The following is a 20,436-nucleotide window of genomic DNA, read 5'->3' as shown; positions in this document are numbered from 1 at the left end:
AATGCAGGATCACATGAAATGGTGGAACTGCCAACATCCTCTCCTGTGGGAACATGTCCTCTCAGAGAAAAAGATCCATACTGATTAGGGCTGGAACCAAGCACAGCAGGGAGTGCACTTGCCAGGCACACAGTCGACCTGGGTTTAGTCCCCCACACCCCATATGGTTCCTGAGTCTACCAGGAGTGATGCCTGAGCATAGAGCCAGGATCAGCTCTGAATACCGCTGGGTGTGGCCCCCAAATGAACAAACGAAAAAGAAACCAGAGTTGATGAGAAGGAAATAACCCATTCAAGTCAGAGGGAAAGGCTTGTTTTCCAGAACAGTTATACCATTTCAAATATTTCAAAAACCACTAAGGGAGACAGAAAAATAACAACTTTTCTCTTAAGAGGTACATATTTTATCAAGAGGTATTCATCCAGATGGTTAGGTCATTGCAAATATTTTAAAACAACTAAGTGAGATAGAGAAACAAGACCTTTTTTTCTTAAGAGGTACATATTTTATTAAGAGGTATTGAGAGGTATTTATTAAGAGGTAGTAAGAGGTTCATATTTCATTGCTTACAATTTCTTGAAAGAGCTGTTTTAAGTTTGACCAGGAAAACAGAATCATAACTATTAGGATGCTAAAGAACAGTACTCCATACTCTCATCTTTCCTTTTTAAAACTAACTGTCACTGTCACTGTCCTCCCATTGTTCATCGATTTGCTGGAGCGGGCCCAGTAACGTCTCCACTGGAGACTTTGTTGTTACTGTGCTTGGCATATCAAATAAGTCACGAGTAGCTTGCCAGTCTCTGCCATGCGGACGAGATACTCTCGGTAGCTTGCCGGGCTCTCCGAGAGGGGCGGAGGAATCGAACTCGGGTCAGCCATGTTGGCTGCATGCAAGGCAAGTCCCCTACCGCTGTGCTATCGCTCCAGCCCTTTTTTTTTTCTTTAAAAAATATATCTACTGGGACTGAGGAGGTGGCTCAGAAGTACAGAACACAACTTATATGTGTGAGGCCTTGGGTTGGGTCCCTAGCACCACACGCATTGATTAATTAAAATGTACCTGGGTTTCACAGTTCCCGAAATACGTTAAAATTTTTTTGTGGAGGGTCACACCCAGAGTTGCACAGGGGTTACTCCTGGCTCATGCACTCAGGAATTATTCTTGGCGGTGCTCTGGGGACCATATGAGATGCTGAGAATTGGACCCGGGTTGGCTGTGTGCTAGGCAAATGCCCTACCCACTGTGCTATTGCTCCAGCCCCGCATTGAAATTTTTTTAATTAAAAATTAAATGAAAATTAAAACTGAGAAAAAGAATCCTCCTAAATATGTATCTTTGAAGTATTATGACTTCATAATTTCCTTGACTTATTTTGAGCAATGATTCAGGTCCATGTTATTGAAAAATAAATGTTCTGCTAAGTGCATCTGGAAATTTTTTTGTTGGGGGAATTTTTTTAAACCATTGGCTTTCATTTCCTTACAACAAGAAAGAAATAACTTTGGCTTTTAGGATTTGTTTAAATCTGTTTGAATTATGATTTAATAAGAGCAAGGATCTAAAGGAAATGCTTTGCTTTATTTGGTCTTTGGTGAGCCCCCCAAAGGGACTTTTGACATAAAGCAGATAATGTTTAAAATATAGATAGACTGCTCTTGTTACAAATCTAGCATTCCCTATGTCTCTCTGTAGAATTCTACTTGCACTCATATAGTTTTAATATTCCAGAATTGGTTAAAAAAAAAAGAGGGAAAATCTGCCTTTTTTATTCTTTAGTGGTACAAGCTAAGTAGAATATATTTTAGGGTTAAAATAGAATTTGGCTATTGATTTTTTTGTCCTAAAATTTATCTGCATCATATCACTGCTAACTATTCGATATTTGTTGACATCTTCAAACCATTGAGAAAAATTTAAAAAAATACACTATATTCATAATAACATGAGGGCAAGCTTGCCTTTTTAAAAATCATGTGATAGAAATTAAGATAATATATACTACTCCTTAGGTTTAGTATTTCTCTTGGAGTATTAAAACTTAGCAGAATAGAGTTAAATTCTACTCGATGTGTCTTAATTTTCAAAACAACAAAAATGCTGCAAATGAGCATCATGGTGAGTATTCAGATACCATGAGTGTGTTTGTGTGTATTCAGTGTGGATAGGAGCATCCCCCCGCCCCCGTCCCTTCCCACCAGCGTGAGGCTAGCAGATATTTGAAGGATCCCTTTGGGGCGCCCACTGCCTGAAAACACCAGAAAGAGTTTCTGTGGGCTCTGGCTGTCTCCAGGGAGACTACAGGTGAGAGCAGGCAGCAGAGGGCGGGAAATAGGTGAAGTACGCTGAGAGCATATTGAAACAGCAAGTCCAACAGGTGCCCATGGAACCTAACAGTGGGACTAAGAGCTGTGGGGCTGCATGATCAAAAGATGAAGAACTAGACACCCCCAAGAGGTAGTTCTGTTCAAAACTTTACACCTGAGTTCAGTGACAAGGGAATAGGACACAAAGATAATCAGAAGTCTTTTCTATAGAATGAATTAACTGCATGTCCTCAACATTGAGATTGTGACAAAAGCAGAGGAACATGGAGGTTGTGTTAAAGAAGATTTCGGATCTAAGATGACAGAGATATGAAAATTAAATGCACCATAGTTCTTCAGCCATAAGGAGAAAAGACCATCAGCGACATTGAGGCAATTGGAGAAATCTGAAGGAAGTTCATAGGTCCGAGGAGAGGAAGGGAGCGCAAACACTCTCCCAATTGTGCTCACTGCTGCTTAAAGAAGCTCACAGCGGGTGCTGGCAGGGATGGAGGCCAAAGTTTCCTCCTCACTGCTCCTTAAAGAAGGGGCATGTATTTCCTACCCAGCCCCCTGCAGAAGGGGTGTCTGTGACTACATCATGCAGAAAGCCAGAGAAAATTACCCAGCAAATGTGGACACAAAACAATGAGTGAGTTGGGGTGAAAAGCAGGGAAGAACTTTCCATATTGTTCCAGGATCTATTTCCACCAACAATATCTAAGGCAGGATGTCAGAAAGTATGTTTCATTTTTACTCCAGAGGAATAGTCCTTAAATTAGAAGCTGCGAATGAAGCAGCAGCTAGATTTCTGCTATGATAAATTATTTGCCATAAAATACAGAGCTTGTAACAATGGATTCACAAGTACTTTGAATAGCAAAGCTAATTTTTAACCTCTCTCCAATGGGCATGCATTGAATTTAGTTCAACATCCATTTATTGAGCACATTTTATATGCAAAACCCCTATGTTAAATGTTGTAGGCAGTTAAACCCATTTTAAAAGGAGTTCCAACGTCTGAACAAATGTTTGTGTAGTAGTACATATGCATCTTTATTTAATTTAATATTAGCTGGAAATAAGCACGAGACATTTCAGACCTGTTCCTCCAGGGTTTGGCTTTGTCGCACTTAGAAGGCATTTATGGAATGATTTCACACCTATTGTTTCAGTTTCTTGTCACTTATCTCAGTAAGTTTCCCCCTCTCTGGTGGGGCTTTGCACTGTTGTGAGTTATCTTGCAGGCAATGTTTGGTGCCCTGGAAATGCTTCTGGTTATTCATATGTGCTTTTTTTCACTTTTATTTAAATTTTTTAATATTAAGTTTTTATTTTATTGAACCACCATGAGATAGGGCATTCCAAAGCTGTTTGTGATTGGGTTGCACCATACAATGTTCCAACACCCATGTGCTCTTTTACAGTCTCTTTGATCCATCTTATAAAGTCGCTGAAACGAGCACAGTTTAGCTTTTTCAGCAAACATGCTTTCTCTCCCCTTCAATTACACCGAACAAAAACTACTGAGTGAGCAAGTAGACCCCAGGATTCTTCGATGAGCAGGAACATGATCAAATGCAAGTCACTGGTAGAAAGTGTAGAGAGGCACACCCAGTGGGAAACAGGCAAGTCCACACAACAGGTTGCAAACCGTGTTTATGCAACACTCTCACAATACCCAACATCTCAAAACAACCTAAGTGTCCAAGACCAGATGAGTGAATAAAGAAACTAAGGTGCAGAATGCAATACACTCGGCTGTAAGAAAAGATGAAGTCAGGCAATGGCAACATGAAAGATGCTATTGAATAAAATGAGTTGGAGGGAGGACAGACACAGAATGATCTGTCTCATATACAAAAACATAGCAGAGGAATTACTAACGCTCAAAGGCAACAGAATCTGAGAACGGGTCTTCAGTAGGATGCGGCCCACAGGGGAGCTGGATAGGTGGGGGAAAGACCTGAGACAACGGTAAGAAACGCCTGTCACAAGTTGGGTGGTGGGAGAGAAAGAAAATGTTGGTAGAGATTGACGCAGGTGAAGGGATCGGTGTTGGAACATTGTTCGAAACTCAATCATGAATAACTTTGTAAATCAACAGTGCCTTCATATTTTCTCCTTCTAATAAAATAAAACACAGAAAGAAAATTAAAAAAATTAAAAGAAATGTGTATTTTCTTTGACATTTCTCAGGCCTGTGCCCCTCTGTATCACTGGAGAACTCTCAAACCCACAGCTGAGAAGGATCCAGTTGGCACCTGCTATGTGGCAATTCAGAATTTCAGCGCCTATGCTGAGTACTCTCCATGTCGCACCAGTAAGTGATTTTGACCCTGAAACTGACACTGAGCTGTTGGAGACAGTGGACTCTGCATAACCCCCACTCCTGGGAAATCATGGTGTCATTGGGGAGAAGGGATGAGAGTCAAACTGGACTTTTGCAGAATGTCTTGCTGAGTCATAACGACCGAGACATCAAATTCTGGTAGTTCTTTTCCACGGTTGATAAAAATTTCAGAATCTACAGTTAAGTTGACTGGATCCTCTCACGGGCTTTCAACTTTCTGCTGGCATCTAGAGTCCACTCTGTGATGCTAAGAACGCTGACTGCCCACCCAGCTAGTCTGTTGCCAGGATAGCCCATGTGACTATGGGGCTGTGGTTGGCACAGAAGTTCTGTTCAGCCTGTGTTCTTCCTTTCTTTGGCTGGTCGTTATCCAGTGGGTGTTTAATCTCTCCAAGATACTCCAGAGCCCTGGAGCCTAAGTCTCCCCTGGCTGTGCTGGAATCTTCAGCACCTGTGCTTGAGATCAAGTCGGAGAGTGTCACCTTTGGGCCATGGCAGTTGGTTCACTACACCTTTGCAGAAGGAATATCCTATTGCTTTGGAAGAATATGACTGATTGACTGAGAGTCCTTACAACTCTTTGTTTTGTTTTGGAGACCACATTTGATGATGCTCAGGGGTTACTCCTAGCTGTGCATTCAGGAATTGCTCCTGGAAGCACTTGGATCCCTATGAGAGACCAGGGATCAAACCCAGGTTGCCCATGTGCTAGGCAAACGTCCTCCCCACTGGACTGTCTTCCAGCCCTGCCCTTCCAACTTTTCCAGTGTCATACTGCAGTGTCAGAAAACTACAGCTTTTCATTCTATTCTTGATCGTTTGCAAAATCACACCAGGGAGAAGTGGCATTAGAAAGAAGATTCTAAGGACTCACTTGGGAATGTTGATTTTTTTTATATACAACTCAATTCAAATTAAAACTAAAAATGTTTCCCATTTGGGGTGAATTTTTTCTAAGTGTACAGGTCAGTTTAGGTAATGTTAGAAATAAAATGATGAGTGGATCAGTGATACCCAGGGTTAATACAGAAACTGATGAGTTTAGAGATCATTCCTACAGGGCCAGAGGGGAGCAGATCTCTTTAGTGGGGCTTGGGCAAGGATTCTGAGAGGAAGGAGGCTGCTGTACTGTTTAAAAATATTAACATAAGCCCACCACTACCTACTACCACATCAGCTGAATGAACAATCAGTGAAATTGGGATTTTATTTTAAATTATAGTAAAATAGGGCTCCCTCGAGGTAATAAACCTCAATGATGTTTTCATTCTATCCAGGATCCTATATTTTTGTTTACAAGTTTATTAGCTTTTCTAATTAGAAAAATGTGCAAATAAACACATTTTTTCCAAATGACATTTAAGTCTGCTTGGGAAGTAGATTCTTTTTTTTTAATCTATCAATGGTGTGTAATGTTATAGAAATTCAGGGCTCACCTCGACCCTTTAATGACTACCCAGCACATTCACCAACTGTCCAGTGCCATCCCACTCCTGCAAAGACCCCTGTCCCCATCCTCCTCACCCCAGCTTGCCCTTTTCTTCTGTCCACTACCACAGTTTTCACCAAGTTTAGTCTAGGAGTAAGTCCTGTTGCTTCCTGCCAGTTTCTTTGCTTTAGTTGCCAGATCATCCCACTTATGAGTGAAACCATCTGGTAACCGACTTTCACTTCTCAGCATAATCACCTCCAGTTCCACTCTTTTTATCCCCCAAGGCATGATGCTATTTCTTTTAATGGCAGCATGTATATTCCCTAGAGTACACAGACCAGTCCCACTATCTAGTCATCTGGGGCTGGCCATGTTAGTGGAGTCCACGCTGGGGCTACTAAGAATAATGCTGTTATGAATTAGTGTTTTCAGGTTGTTTGTCTAGATGCCTAAGCATTGCTGGATCATCAGAAATTTCCTTTTTTGTGCTCAGGAATCACTCCTGGCAGGGCTCAGGGGATGATAGGGAGTGCTGGGTTTTGAACCCAGGTTAGCTGCATGTAAGGCAAGACCTCTACCTGCTGTACTATCTCTCCAGGCCCTGGAATTTTCACTTTTATTTTTTAAAGTTTCCTCTTTATTAGTTTCACCTATATACAATCCCACCAACATTTGTGTCCTGTGTGTGTGTGTGCGCGCGCACACACACACACACGTATCCAGTTTTTTTGTTTGTTACATTCATTTCTTTGTTTTTTTTTTTTTTTTTACACTAGCCATTCTCACAAGTGTGAAGTGATAACACCCATGGGGATTGTTTGCGTTTTCCTAATGCTAAGCAATGCTGAAGTTTTCCTTTACGTGTCTGTGGGCATCTGTGGGTCTTTAGAGAAGTGTCTATTCATACACATTCATATTAAACTCACTAAGAGTGAATTGATTTACATTTCAGAAACAGAGCACCAAATACTTGGTGAGTTCAAGGAACTCACATTCCAGAAGGGAAGGCACACTGCCTGCATGTGAATAAACAAGCTCTAAATATCATTTCAGAGAGTCAAAGAGAAACTGTCGCCAGGGTCAGAAGCAGGGATGGGAGCTCTGGGTGGGGAGCAGGGCCTGGTGGCTGTCTGCTCAGCAGATGGGTGCTGTGGGGAGAAGGGATCTTCCCAGGCCTGAGCAACATCCACCAAAGGAAATTTGATGTACAATCCACTCAAGGCAGTGTGCTCCTGGGCCTGGAAGGAGGCTAACCAGTGTGGACATGCTGAAGATACAAGTCTGGGAGAGAGGTCAATTAAACCCCGAACTGACCCAGGCAATTAATGGTAGAGCTGAGTGTCAGTATTGACTCAGATGTAATACAGGGAGAATCGGGAAAGACGCTATCAGATGATTTCATTGACCCTGTGCACTGATTTCTCACGGCTTACTGGAGTCTTCCTCATCACCACAAACTGCCAGAGCTAAAACAAGGGGTGCATCCTTGCCAGGCCCCTTGCTTGGGAGATGCCTTCCTCTGGGGTATCCTCGGGCTGATCCCTGCACTGCCATTGTGCCCAGCTGCTCTGTAAGGAAGGCTGTGGGGGGGAGGGGGCGCACTCTGTTGACAAAGTAGCCCATCTGTACTCGAGGTGTTGAAAATCACAGTGGGAACTGGAGCCACTGATCTGAATCTGTGAGTTCCAGTACATTCCACCGTGTGGTCCACAGGCAAATGATGATGCCAATCTCTCTCCTTTATCTTTTTTCCCCCCTAAATCAAAGAAAAGCTGCACAAAAGTAAGATGAACTTCATATTGAGTTGCAGCATAGTTAAGTACATGGCTCAGAATTCCTGCAACGCGGGACGCATTCAGAGTCTTCCTATCCTCCTGGCCTCTCTCTGGCTGTGAATTCTTCTTCCTCCTCGACCCCCTCCAAGCAGTAGGCTTCCTGTCTTCTCTGAGGGGTTCACAGTTCATTAACACAAAGCCAGCCTGTTCGGGACATATGGTCAGTAGCTTGGCATATGCACATCAGCAATATTACTTTCAAAAGAGAATTGAGGAAGCCGCTTATGTTAATTCCACACTACAAACCTTGTCCATTAATACCCGGAGCAACATGGACGCTAATAGGTTCATTCATATTAATGTCCAGAGCTCAGTCAGTCGGTTATTCACAATTCAGGGTGGGTTAGGGGTGAGGGAACTTCTGCTCACCCTTCCATTCCATTTTGGAAATCAGCCCATAGGAATGAGCCATCAGCCTGATGCCCTGGATTTCTGAGTTGCTTCTGGAACATCACAGTTACAGTTATCTATGCTCTGGGAAGAGAGATTCTTCCAACCCTCAGAAAACTACAATCCTAAGAGAAAAACCACTTTGCAAAGGAAAGACTCTCACCTCCAAGTAGAACCAGTGCTTAAACATTTGAGGATGGCTGTTTTCTCATTACATTTTATGCAAAATCAGTATTTGCCTCTTAACTGTTTTTTTTCTACTTGTTTTGAAGCAAAAATTTTTAAGGAAATGCTCACAATCCCCCCTACTGCACCCCCTGTCACTTGAAAAACTTACTGTACTGGAAATAAAACATCAGAGGTTTTTTTTTAAAAGGGAGTTGAAAGAAAGGTTTGTGTGTTAACAAATCATTTCTAAATGCTCCTCCAAATAATCCAGTGTAAGAACTAGAACAAGAATCTTTCACACCCAAGGAAGCTACTGAAAAGAACCAATGGTGGCTACTAAAATCGGTGCTAAGACCTAGCCAGAAAAGGGGAGTCAAGATTGTAGGGAGAGTGGGGAAGGCCAGATCCATTTCACAAAGTTTCTGAAACCCATGCGTGTCCTTTTCCTGTGGTGACAGCCGCTTCCTCTTGCCTCTTGCTTTGTTTTCCACTCAGGAGTCCTTAAGAAAGGAGGGAATATGTATATGTTGGTCACACTTAACCACACAGTTCCCCACGAGTCCCCCATTCTGAGCCATGTTTGGGGTTTAGTTTTAAGCACTTCAGAAATTGTGGAGATGCTTTTCAAGTACAAAGGGTAAATAGGAAATAATGATCTGAATGTATGCCCTGGAACCTTTTAATGCATATATCCTGAGAATTCACATGCTGGCTGACTAGAATTTATAAACCTGCCTGGAAATGTTCTAGTGAATCACAATGGTCCTACTGACGCCCCTGATTGCACAGTCCCCATTCAGAAGATTCACTGAATTACCTAATTTATTAATGTATTACCTAATGCTGATGGACTCATTTAAAATTGATCTCCTGGAGGCTGGAGTTACACTACAGCAGGTATGGCACTTGCCTGGCACGCAGTCAATGAGGGTTTGAGCACCATCACCACATACAGTCCCCCAAGCACCATCAGGAGTGACCCTGAGTTCAGGACCAGAAGTAAACCTTGAGCACAGCCTGGTATAGCCCAAGCCTTCCCGTTGGAAAAAAAGAGTTTTTTTAGAACACTATGAATAAACAAGAGGCTCTCCTGAAAGGATCATTGGAATATATCTTGGAAATGATGACTCTATAACATCGATCTATTTTTATTTTTCTAGGCAATGCTGATCCCGAAGGCCAGGGCTACTGCCAAGCAGGTTTTAGCCTGGAGTTCTACAAGGTGAATTCTTTTGTTTTTATTTTATATGATATTTTAAAATCCCTCTGCCTTTCATTTCCACTTTTGCCTCTACCCTCCCAACACCAAGAACTTGAGTAGTTTTCTAGCCTGGGCAACTTCCTTTGTTTTTTTTTTTTTTTTTTGTATATTCTTTGTCTGGACTAAAGCAATCTCTGCAGTAAGGACCAATTAAATAGTATACAGAGAGGGTGGAGAAAGAATACAGTGGATAGGTCATTTACCTTGCATGCGGCCAACCTGGGTTCGATCTCTGCCATCCCATATGGTCCCCTGAGCCTCACCAGGAGTGATTTCTGTGTGCAGATTCCTGAGCATCGCCAGGTATGACCCCAAAACAACAACAAAAAATTTTTTAGAAGATAAACAGTACAGAATGTCTATGATGAAAAGATCTTCCCACCCCTCGTGGCAGCTGAAAAGATCACAGCAACCTATAAGCTTTTTTCTCTGAGCAGCAACCAACTGATTAGATTAGATTTAATATTAGTATGAAGTCCACATCATGTTTTGCAAAATAAACACAGAGATGTCCAAGGAGACTGTATGGAAGGCTATGCAGAGGGTTTCTTTTTTAAATATTAGAGAGAAAACTTCTATGCGTCTGAAGTTTCACTATCTTATCATGGGCTTTTCCCCCACTCCACTGAAAATGAAGGTAACAGAGGGTGGAAGGCAAGGCTACCAGTACAGAACAGTTGTATTTGCTGGTCGAGATTTATATCTGGCTCCCCTGGGAAGGTGACAGGTTTGTAGATATATGGGAGAAACAACATTGTGTGGCCTTGAGTGAAAGAAGAGTTGAATTCTTTTATTATTTCGTTTGTCTGCTAAACTGCACGGTATTAAATATGTCAATATTTGCTTACCCAAGGCAGCACCAAAACACTGAATTTCTATCTTCCCCGGGGGAGAGAGTTCACCTTTAAAATGATTTCAAATAACACACTAAGTAATGGGAAGAACATGAACTGGTGTCGATTCAAAAGGACCTGCATCTTCAAGAATGCACTATTTTATTTTTATGTCTCATTTTATGTTGAATAGATGGCTAGAGTACGGTGATTTATTACCAGGTTTCCCTATCCAACTGCCTCTCTTTCTGTTTTGTAGAACGGAGATCTCATCGTGGGAGGACCTGGAAGTTTTTATTGGCAAGGTAAGTTCTGTGAGCAGAAAAGCAGGCCCTTTTGTTGGTCCTCATCTGGAAATGAGGGGAGAACAGACCAATACTGACTTTTAAAAAAAATAATTAATATTTTAATTGAATCACAGTGAGATACACAGTTACAAAGTTGTTCATGATTGGGTTTCAGTCATTAATGTTCTAATACGTGTCCCTTCTCCAATATACATTTCCCACCACCAGTGATTCCAATTTCCCTGCCTCTACCCCATCTACTACCTCTATGGCAAGCACTTTCCTTCTCTCTCTTTCTCTCTCTCTTTCTCTATCCCTCACTCTCTCCCTCCCTCCCCCCTCCCTACCTCCCTCTTGCCTCCCTCCTCTTGGGTTTTGTGGTCTATAATACAGATACTGAAAGGTTATCATGCATTTCCCTTTACCTACTTTCACACTCAGTTCCTGTCCAAAGCGGTCATTTCCAATTATAATTGTCATACTGGTTCCTTCTCAACACTGACTTTTTTGTGTGTGATGGGAATCTTCATATTTTCAAATGAATGAGGCATCGTATCGTATCACCATGTGCTTTATCAGAATGATTTTTTTAAAAAATATTGCTGCCAGTTAATTCATTGACGCAGCAGCTATGGATGGAGGCTAACCCAGGCATTGGTGCTCGACACCAGGAATGCACTAACGGAAAAATTAATCATCTGGTTCTGAGAGAGTGTCACAAAGGCCAGAGGCAGGCGCAAGGCAAACTCATTTGGGAGCAAGTTACCCTGAACTGAGATGTGAAACCTGAGTCAGAATCTGCTGAAAGACAGGAGGGACCCTAGGAAACGTCCTATGGCTGCAGTGATAGTCACAGGAAAGGAGGAAAGTCCAGGTGAGAAGACCTAATTATAATAAAAAATGGAAAGATTTTCATTTTTTTCATTATAATTAGAAAATATGCTTGTAAATAGTGTTTAAGTTTATGATATTAATGTTCAAAGTTAGTGCATACAACTGCTACCAAAGTACCCCTGAACCTCTACCACTGTCTTTGGGTCATTTCTGATCCCATCCCTTTTTCCCTCCCTCAGGTCCCCAAATGTTCCTCATTTTCAACACCCCTATGACCCCCTTCTCCCCCCCCTCCCCATCCCCCACCACACACACTCACACATAACTCAGTTCACAGGAGAAACTCAAAGAAACAGCAAAGTTGAGGGAAAGAGGGCATTCAGCTCTAAACCACGAAAACTTGCAGATTCTACAGACCTAGTTCATAACTTGGGTAAATGCTATTGTCCTAATATCACAGCAGTACTTTCAGGAGCAGCCCCTAGATATATTTATGAAGATTATATTTATGACTTGATTTGACAATTTTTTCTTTTGGGGTCTCAATCAGAAATACTGAGGAAATTATGTGTGAATTACCAAGAAATAATTTAGCTTTATTATTAAATGTTACCTGTCTAAGGCATTTCTCAAGTTTTCTCCCAAAGCACACAAAATCATCTTTCCAAACCTTTAGTTATCCATAATAAGTGGGGGATGCAGAGAACTCCTTGTCATGAAAGTTCTCTAACCATTCTGTCAACTCTAATACAACCAACCAGATTTCAAGACTTCTGATATTAACTCTACTTGCAAGAAATTAATCCAAGTTCTTATATCAATGTTGGTAGTGAAAATTGCTTTTCTTTCTTCTCTTTCCCCTTTCCTTCCTTCTTTTATTTTTTAAAATTCTGTATCCCCCAGACTTTGCAGCCTTCTGCCATTGTAATTTTATGTTCTATATATACATTTTAGTATCAGTAGTTCAAAAATTATAGCATTATTTTCTTTAACTTACATTGACATGCTTTAACTTATTAAGTCAATGATTTAGATCCAATATACCTGATGTTATGAGACTACAAAGCATGTTATTACAATGTCAAAAGAGACCTGGACCATAGCTGACTTTAGAACAAATCTTTCTCCAAGAACCTCAGTTTTTCCACCATTAAGACACTAGACTTTAGCAAAATATCTCAAAGTCTTTTGACCAGAACATTCTAGAATAAATGCTTCATCACAGAAACTTCACCTGCATAAAGTGCTCTACCTTGCAGTCCTAGCAGAAAATTTGTTATTGAGTTGCAAGCTGTTGGATACTCATTGGATCATCAACATATCCAAGGCATCTTCCATGTTCAGATGTTCTGTGTGAGCTGGGGGAGGGTGTATGTCTTTATCCAATCAATGAATTGATTTGTTTAAATGCAGGCCAAGTGATCACTGCCAATATTGCAGATATCATTGCAAATTACTCATTTAAGGATATCCTAAGGAAACTGGCTCGAGAAAAACAGACGGAAGTGGCCCCAGCTTCCTACGATGATAGCTACCTCGGTAAGAGCCATTGCATGGCCTCTGTTGTTTCTTAAAAGACGAGGTTGTCTCCTTTTGGTATTAGAGAGATATGGGCTTCATAGAAGCTGTTTGGGAGAGTTTCTGTTTTTTCAATTTCCTGGAAAAGCTTGAGAAGAATTGGCAATAGGTCCTCTTTAAATGTTTGGAAAAATTTGCTAGTAAATCCGTCTGGGCCTGGGCTTTTGTTTTTGGGAAGACTTTTGATTACAGTTTCAATTTCCTTGATGTGAATAGGTCTATTCAGGTACTCTATATCTTCTTGATTCAGCTTTGGGAGATGGTACTACATGGAAAGTATCATGTTAAGCGAAATGAGTCAGAAAGAGCGGGATAGACACAGAAAGATTGCATTCATCTGGGGAACATAAAGCAACAAAAAGGGAGAGTAACACCCAGGAATGGCTGAGATTAGTACCAGGAATTTTGCTCCATGAATGGAAGGCCAGCCACAGGCTCTAGGTGAAAAGGAAGCTCAGATAGAGAAGAGAGTACCAAATGAAGGGTGTTGTGAGGGTCCTCCCAGGGTGGGAGAAGCATGCTAAAAGTAGTCGATAGACCAAACATGATTGCCACTCAAAGCCTCTCTTGCAAAACACAGTACCCAAAAGAAGAGAGAGAGAACAAGGGGGAATACCCTGCCACAGAGGCAGGATGGGACGGGGGGGGGGGGGGGGGAATGAGGGTAGGGGGGGGGATGCTGGGACCCATGGGGATGGATGACGGGCACTGGTGGAGGGATGGGCACTTGATCATTGTATAACTGAAACCCAAGCACAAAATTTGTAAGCCTATAACTGTACCTCATGGTTTTTCACTAATAAAAAAAGAAAAAAAAGAAAATATACAGAAATTAAAAAAAAAAAAAGACGAGGTTGTCACGTGTAGATGCCACTCTGATGCCTGATTGGTCTGGTATTATTTGGCAAACTTTATGCAATTTTTCTTATTAGCTTAGAGTGGACTCAACTTTTCCTTCTCTTTCATTCAGCCCGGCCATATGCCATACTTGAGAAATATATTGCAGGCTCCATAACAATATTTGGCTCATAACTATTTTGCCAGTGATGGATTCTATATATTAGTGTGGCTGCCCTGTTCCTTATGGGGAGACAAGATAATAATTCTTTCTGATTTCAAGAGCAACAATGGAAGAATTTTCAATGGTTAGAAAGTTCTCAGATTTTATTATGAGCAAGTGGCTCAAAGGTGTTTGTCTGTACAGTTTTCCTGCTTTGGCACCCTGTTGGCATTTGGCTCACTTGAAGACATTCTTTTTTAACTAAAGTTACCTTACCTTACAATAGAGCTAAGTAAGATTTGTGGAAATCACCATGAAATGTATTAGGAAGAAGACCTGTTAGATGACCAGAAGGAACAAATCCTGTGCCCAAGACCGTTGATAGTTTCATGGTCATAAATGAGTCTGTTGCCTTCCAAGGTATCACGACTGCTATAACCCACTGTAACACGGATTCTGAGGCATTCCTGCTCTGGAATGTGTTCCAAAATCTGACTGTATTATCACACTCAGAAGAAATAGATCTATACAATTCTAGAATTCAATTTAAAAATATTCATATTAATTTTTTCCTGGCTATAAATCTAAATGTCTTCAACATGTGTCAAGATTTTTTGCACAAAAATTACTTTGGCAGTTCTTTTATTGTTCTAGGGGAAGCATAATGGTGAAGCCTCTGAGTGTGATTGGTTTCTTTTCCTTAAAACAGGATACTCAGTTGCAGCTGGAGAATTCACTGGAGATTCTCAGCAAGGTGAGACAGCTGAGCTTTGGGTTTAGAGAGGAAATGGTAAAATGATCTATTAAGTTATTTGAATTATGTTATTTCTTTTGCTACTCAAAAAATCTATAAATGAAATCCCGAGTGCACATGCTAATGTTTCTTAGAATAATGAATCATTAAACTCTTGAGCACAGGTTTGCAAGTCTTGAAGAATATCTATCTTTTGGCTATTTGGGGTCACTGTGCTTTGGGGGTAACTATCGGACCTGTACTCAGTGGTCACTCCTGATTGTGCCCAGGACCATGCAGTGCTGCAAATCATACCTGGGCATCTCACATGCAAAGCATGTGCCCTTTGAACTCTCTCTCTCTCTCTCTCTCTCTCTCTCTCTCTCTATATATATATATATATATATATATATATGTATATATCTTGCCTTCAAAGAATTTCTTAAAAGTGGATTACCAGGGATGGGAGAGAACCTGATTACATTGGTAGTAATAGATTACCATAGATTACCCTCTGGTAGTGGACACTGGTGAAAGAATTGGCATTGGAATAATATAATCCTGAAACTCAAACATAAATATCTTTGTAACTTTGTAATTTATGGTAATTCAATAGAAAAAGCAAATTATCAATTAATCTTTGTAGAATCTAGTCAATGCAATAAAAATCTATAGTTCTTAAGTTCTACTGTTCACCAAGCATGGACATTAAGCCAACTGTTCTGTGTGTGTTATAGGAGAGATACTCATAGGGATATCCTGTGAGTATCTCAATGAGGAGATATTATAAAGCACAGTGCATTGTCCAGCAGGTAGAAGATGTTTAGTAAACTGGAGGTTCCTCCAGGCTGTTCCCTGGTGTGGCTAATGTCTGATTCCTGTATTTCGAGGCTTAAGATCTACATTTTTCCTGAATGTTTTACTGGTATTAAGAGAACTCGAAAGGTTTTGCCATGAGTTATTATAAAGGATCTAAGAAAAGTTTCCTTTCTTCTCTCCCAGTGGAGTGTTTTATAGTTGAGTGACAGTTCTGCTAATTTGTCTTAGACTCTAGGCAAATTAACTGTCTCAAGAGATTAGACAATTATGGTGGATATCTTTAATCAACATTACATTTAATAACTCCTTACTGCTGTGCCCAGAGGAGATTGCAAGCTCTGACTTTCTGATTGTGATGATGAGTTGCTATAAAGAATTCTGTGTTTGTGGGCTACAAGAAGTGGCGGCTGTCACCTAATTCAAATGGCATAATGACCCCTTCCTGTCTCTTAGTTGACAGGTCCGATCCTGACATCAGTCAGCTCCGTTATATTTGGCTGTGTTTGTTTTTAACTGCCAGGAGCATTTAATTCCTACAAATAAAGATGATTGAAAACTGAGCTGTTTTCTAGCCATGCTGACAGCATTTCTGGCCTTCCATCCAGAGAACAGAGTTTTTCCCAACTCTGCAGCATTCCTCACCTTCCCTGTTGGTGCTTGATCTATCCTGTGCTCTTGGGACTATATGGGGTGCTGAGGACTGAACCCGGGTTACCTGATTACTAGACAAATGCTCTACACACTGCACTATCTCTCTGGTTCCCAACATATACCTTCCTGCTGGCCATTCTCACTTACATGCAAACATACTCTTACTTATCCCCATTGCCAGGCACCTATGGCTGCCAGGTTACTCCCTAATTCTGCTACAAACAGCTCCAGGCGTACAGACTCTCTTTAATTTATGACATGAGACTCTCCCATCGATAACCCAAACTGTTGCTATCTATGCTAGTACAAGGACTTCCACCCCAGTAAAAGCCAGAGAACTCAGAGCTGGGCTTAATCTTCAAGGTCTGCCCTGCTCAGAGTTGAGAAGTCAGGCTCTGGGTCTAGGAAAAGAAGTACACAGAGACTGGGGACACTGGTAAATCACCAGAGCTCACTTGTGTTTTGTTTTCTACTGTCCATGTCTGAAGCAAAAGCAAATAAAGAACAGTGACTTCAAACTTCCAGTACCCTGCACCTTAGTTATTTGTTTAAAATGCCAGAGTGGTAGCTTTGATTGGTTGTGTAGCTTTAAAGTCTTGGTGTCACACCCCTTCTGAATGACTGTTCTTAATCTCTAGAATTGGTTGCCGGAGTTCCAAGAGGAGCTCAGAACTTTGGATACGTGAGTACCTGAAATGCGTTCTAGGGTATTTACTTACCCATGCCAAGAAGCATCATATAGCTTGTAGATATTTTCAAGACTGGAGAGAGAACCCAAAGGATGGAGTGCAGGCACTGCATGAGGGGGACCCAGATTCCATCCCTGACACCACATGGTCCCCTGAAAACCACCAGAAGTGACAGGAAAGCACAGAGCCAGGAGTAATCCCTGAGCAATGCCAGATGTGCCATGAATAAACAAACAAAACAGAAACAAATAATAAATACCTTTCCATATGGATCTGTGCTTTTTTTTTGTTTACTGAAAGAGAATAAAACCAAATCAGGCTAGCTTCATTTTTTTTCTGCCCAAGAAGCAAGATCAGCTACATAATTTGTGGGACCCAGCGAAAATGGAAAATAGAGTCCCAGATTCAAAATTATTAAGAAAAGTTTTGTCCATCAACAGGTAGGCTTTAAACCAAACCCAGAGTCCACTGAGTGTCGCCCCTCTCCCAACCATTCTTGTGCACAATCCAGGAATCACTGGAGAGGGTCATTGGTGATACAGTCCCCATTTTAGCATCAAGCATGTCTCAGGCGATGTCATGTCCCTGAGTCCTAGGGTTTCTGTACAAATGACCATAAACAGAGTGACTTCGAACCATACCAGTCTGTGGACCCACAGTTCTAGGATGCAGAATCTGAAATCAAAGTGTTGAAAGCCACTGCCCAGTTACAATTTTTACTCCAGCTGGACCACCAGTTAAAATTTCTGGACTTCCTGGAGCACATGGCCACATTTGTAGCCATGCAATATCTCCAAACTCTACAACAACTAAAAATTCAGGAGGAACACCCCAGATTGGGTGGGATGTAGCATAGAGGCCAACCACTGACAAAAACATTAACACCGAAGGACTAACTTGTAACAACATTTTAGAAATCCCTCAGACAAGGACTTAATATCTGCATGGTGAGATGCAACAATTTTCACTCATTTTCTTCTAGGAAAATATTTTTGACCGTTCTATTCTCGATTTAATGGTAACAAGCAATATAAAATGAATTATTGTGGGCCTGCTACAGGGTCAGGCTGAGGGGTAGTTGAGAAAGTTGGAGACAATAGTGGACGGAAGGTGACAGTGATGGGGGAGTGGGGTTGGAATATTGAATGCCTGGAACAAATTATCATGAACAACTTCTTAAACCATAGTGTTTCAATCAAGTGTGTGGTGAGAGGGTGGGGAGAGGGGAGAGGAAATGGTGTTGGAAGGTGTAACTTGTTCACAGCATTGAGGGGAAGTGTCTCCTGGCCTCCCCAGCCCCTGGGGTCCTGCCTTTGTGTGGCATGTGCCAACCACACCTCAGACTCTCCTCCAACTCCCTGTGTACTCCTGGTATCTGCATCCAGGCCCTGCCTCTCCTTTCTCACATGCTCTCCTGGTTCTGGAGAAGAGGGACAGATCCACTGTGACGAGCTTTTCAAGGCCCTGATGAGTCTGATCAGCTGTTTGACCATTAGATCCAGTGAGCTCAGGATCCTGGGAGGTGATTCCAGAAAGATAACTTTCTAGCAGCCTGGATCATACTCAAACCCAAATGTTATTAATCATTCCTACCAAAAAGAAAAAAAAGGAAAAGGAAAGTTGATTTTATGAAAAGAAAAAACATTTAACATAATTTTTAAAGTTCATTAACTATATACCAGCTATCGACTTGGGGTTGTGAATAAAAAGAATAGTGCTCTTTTTGCTCCAGGGAGACTGTTTTTAAAATGTCATGGTTTTACTAAACACCAGGATAATGAATTTCTCCAAATCGCATAAATACAGAAATGAATTGAGACAAAAAAAAAAACCCTGATGAGAAGAATGAACTGACCATGGGACTCATTGTTCTCAGCAGTCGTGAATTCAAATTTTTGTTCTACACTTATGATTAATAAGCATGTGTGTTCTCAAGAAGGATCATGGATTTAACCACAAATAAAAAGTTCACTTGGCTATTTTTTCATGTTGTGGGGGCCACATCCTGCAATGCTGGAGGCCCAGTGGTTCTTGGGGACCAACAGAGCCACAGGGAGGTGGTGGGAAGGGACACATTGTTCTGGGGATCACAATGACTAAGGCCTGTGCTCTGTGCCTTGAACCACACACCTTGACCTAAGAATTGACTTTTATTTTTAAGGTTATTATCACAGGTGTATGTTTTTGTTTTACATACAGTTAACCATTAAAAATTTCTGATAAGAACTTAAGAATGATTGAAATTCCAAGTAAAAGAAATGCTTCCCAATTCTATGTCCAATGATGCAATCTATTTAATTTTTATGATTTCAGGTTTCCATCATTAACTCCACAGATATGACCTTCATTCAAAATTTCACTGGTGAACAGGTGAAGATATTTTTAATATCAAGTAGCCCATGTCACTCTGTATTAAACAGATGTTGTACTGCTTTTATGATCTTTTATAAAATAGCTATTTCCTGAACCCATTCAATGAATTCATTGGACATGGGGACTGTCACCAACTCAGACCAGTGGAGCTAGTGGGAGAGGGTGGAGGATGGTCTGATCCATAAATATGCACCCATCAACATTTCAGATGCTGCTCAGTGATAGTATAAAAAAATACCCTAAATGTGGAGCGGGTGGCAACCTGGATGCAGCAGCTGGGCAAGACTTCGAACATAGTTGGTCTCTGGGGTGTGTGTGTGATGAGACAGAAGTAAGTGATAAGGACAGTGGCTGACATATAAGCTCACTGGGCCACCAGATTGGTGTTTAGGGGCCAATGTTTCATTCAAAGTGCAGTGGGAAGCAGATTTGTATAGATATGAATTTGGTGTGGTGGGAAGGGAAATGAGGCACCCTGTGGTACTCAGGGCTTACTCCTGGCTCTTCACTAGGAATCACCCCTGGATGTCAGGGTTCAACCTGAGTTGGCCACTTGCAAGGCAAATGAGCTACCTGATATACTATCTCTCAAGCCAATTATATATTATATATATAAACAGTGTATTTAATTGGCACCTGGTACCTGGTACCTGGGTCCTAATTCTTCCAGGTTACTGTAATTTAAAAATCCATAGGCTTGGTGGCTAAAGGAGCAAATATGGTTGATGACAGTCTGGGTTTGGGAAGCCAGATCTGATCAGTCTACTCTCCACTTCGTCAACACGTGTGTTTTGTTGAATCCTCACGTGTTGAAGCTCACCGGGGTCTCAGATGAAAGCGCTAGTCCCATTCATGGGGGCTTCCACCTCCATGTGCTCATCTCTTCCCCAAG

At 41.4% G+C, this 20,436-nt stretch overlaps 1 protein-coding gene across 1 annotated transcript in view; it reads left to right on the top strand.

The window, feature by feature from the left end:
* ITGA8 (integrin subunit alpha 8) overlaps positions 1-20,436 on the top strand; it is a 144,686-nt gene that overhangs the window by 19,250 nt on the left and 105,000 nt on the right. Inside the window, exons 4-10 of the mRNA XM_056114641.1 lie at positions 4,508-4,631; positions 9,647-9,708; positions 10,840-10,885; positions 13,115-13,240; positions 14,989-15,033; positions 17,121-17,164; positions 19,485-19,541. Coding sequence (XP_055970616.1) covers positions 4,508-4,631; positions 9,647-9,708; positions 10,840-10,885; positions 13,115-13,240; positions 14,989-15,033; positions 17,121-17,164; positions 19,485-19,541 — 504 coding nt within the window. The remainder of the gene's footprint in view (positions 1-4,507; positions 4,632-9,646; positions 9,709-10,839; positions 10,886-13,114; positions 13,241-14,988; positions 15,034-17,120; positions 17,165-19,484; positions 19,542-20,436) is intronic.

Source organism: Sorex fumeus, unplaced genomic scaffold, assembly GCF_029834395.1.
Source record: "Sorex fumeus unplaced genomic scaffold, SorFum_2.1 ptg000026l, whole genome shotgun sequence".
Taxonomy (NCBI): Eukaryota; Metazoa; Chordata; class Mammalia; order Eulipotyphla; family Soricidae; genus Sorex; species Sorex fumeus.
Note: the sequence above shows the minus strand (reverse complement) of the source record. Positions and strands in the feature narration are given on the sequence as shown.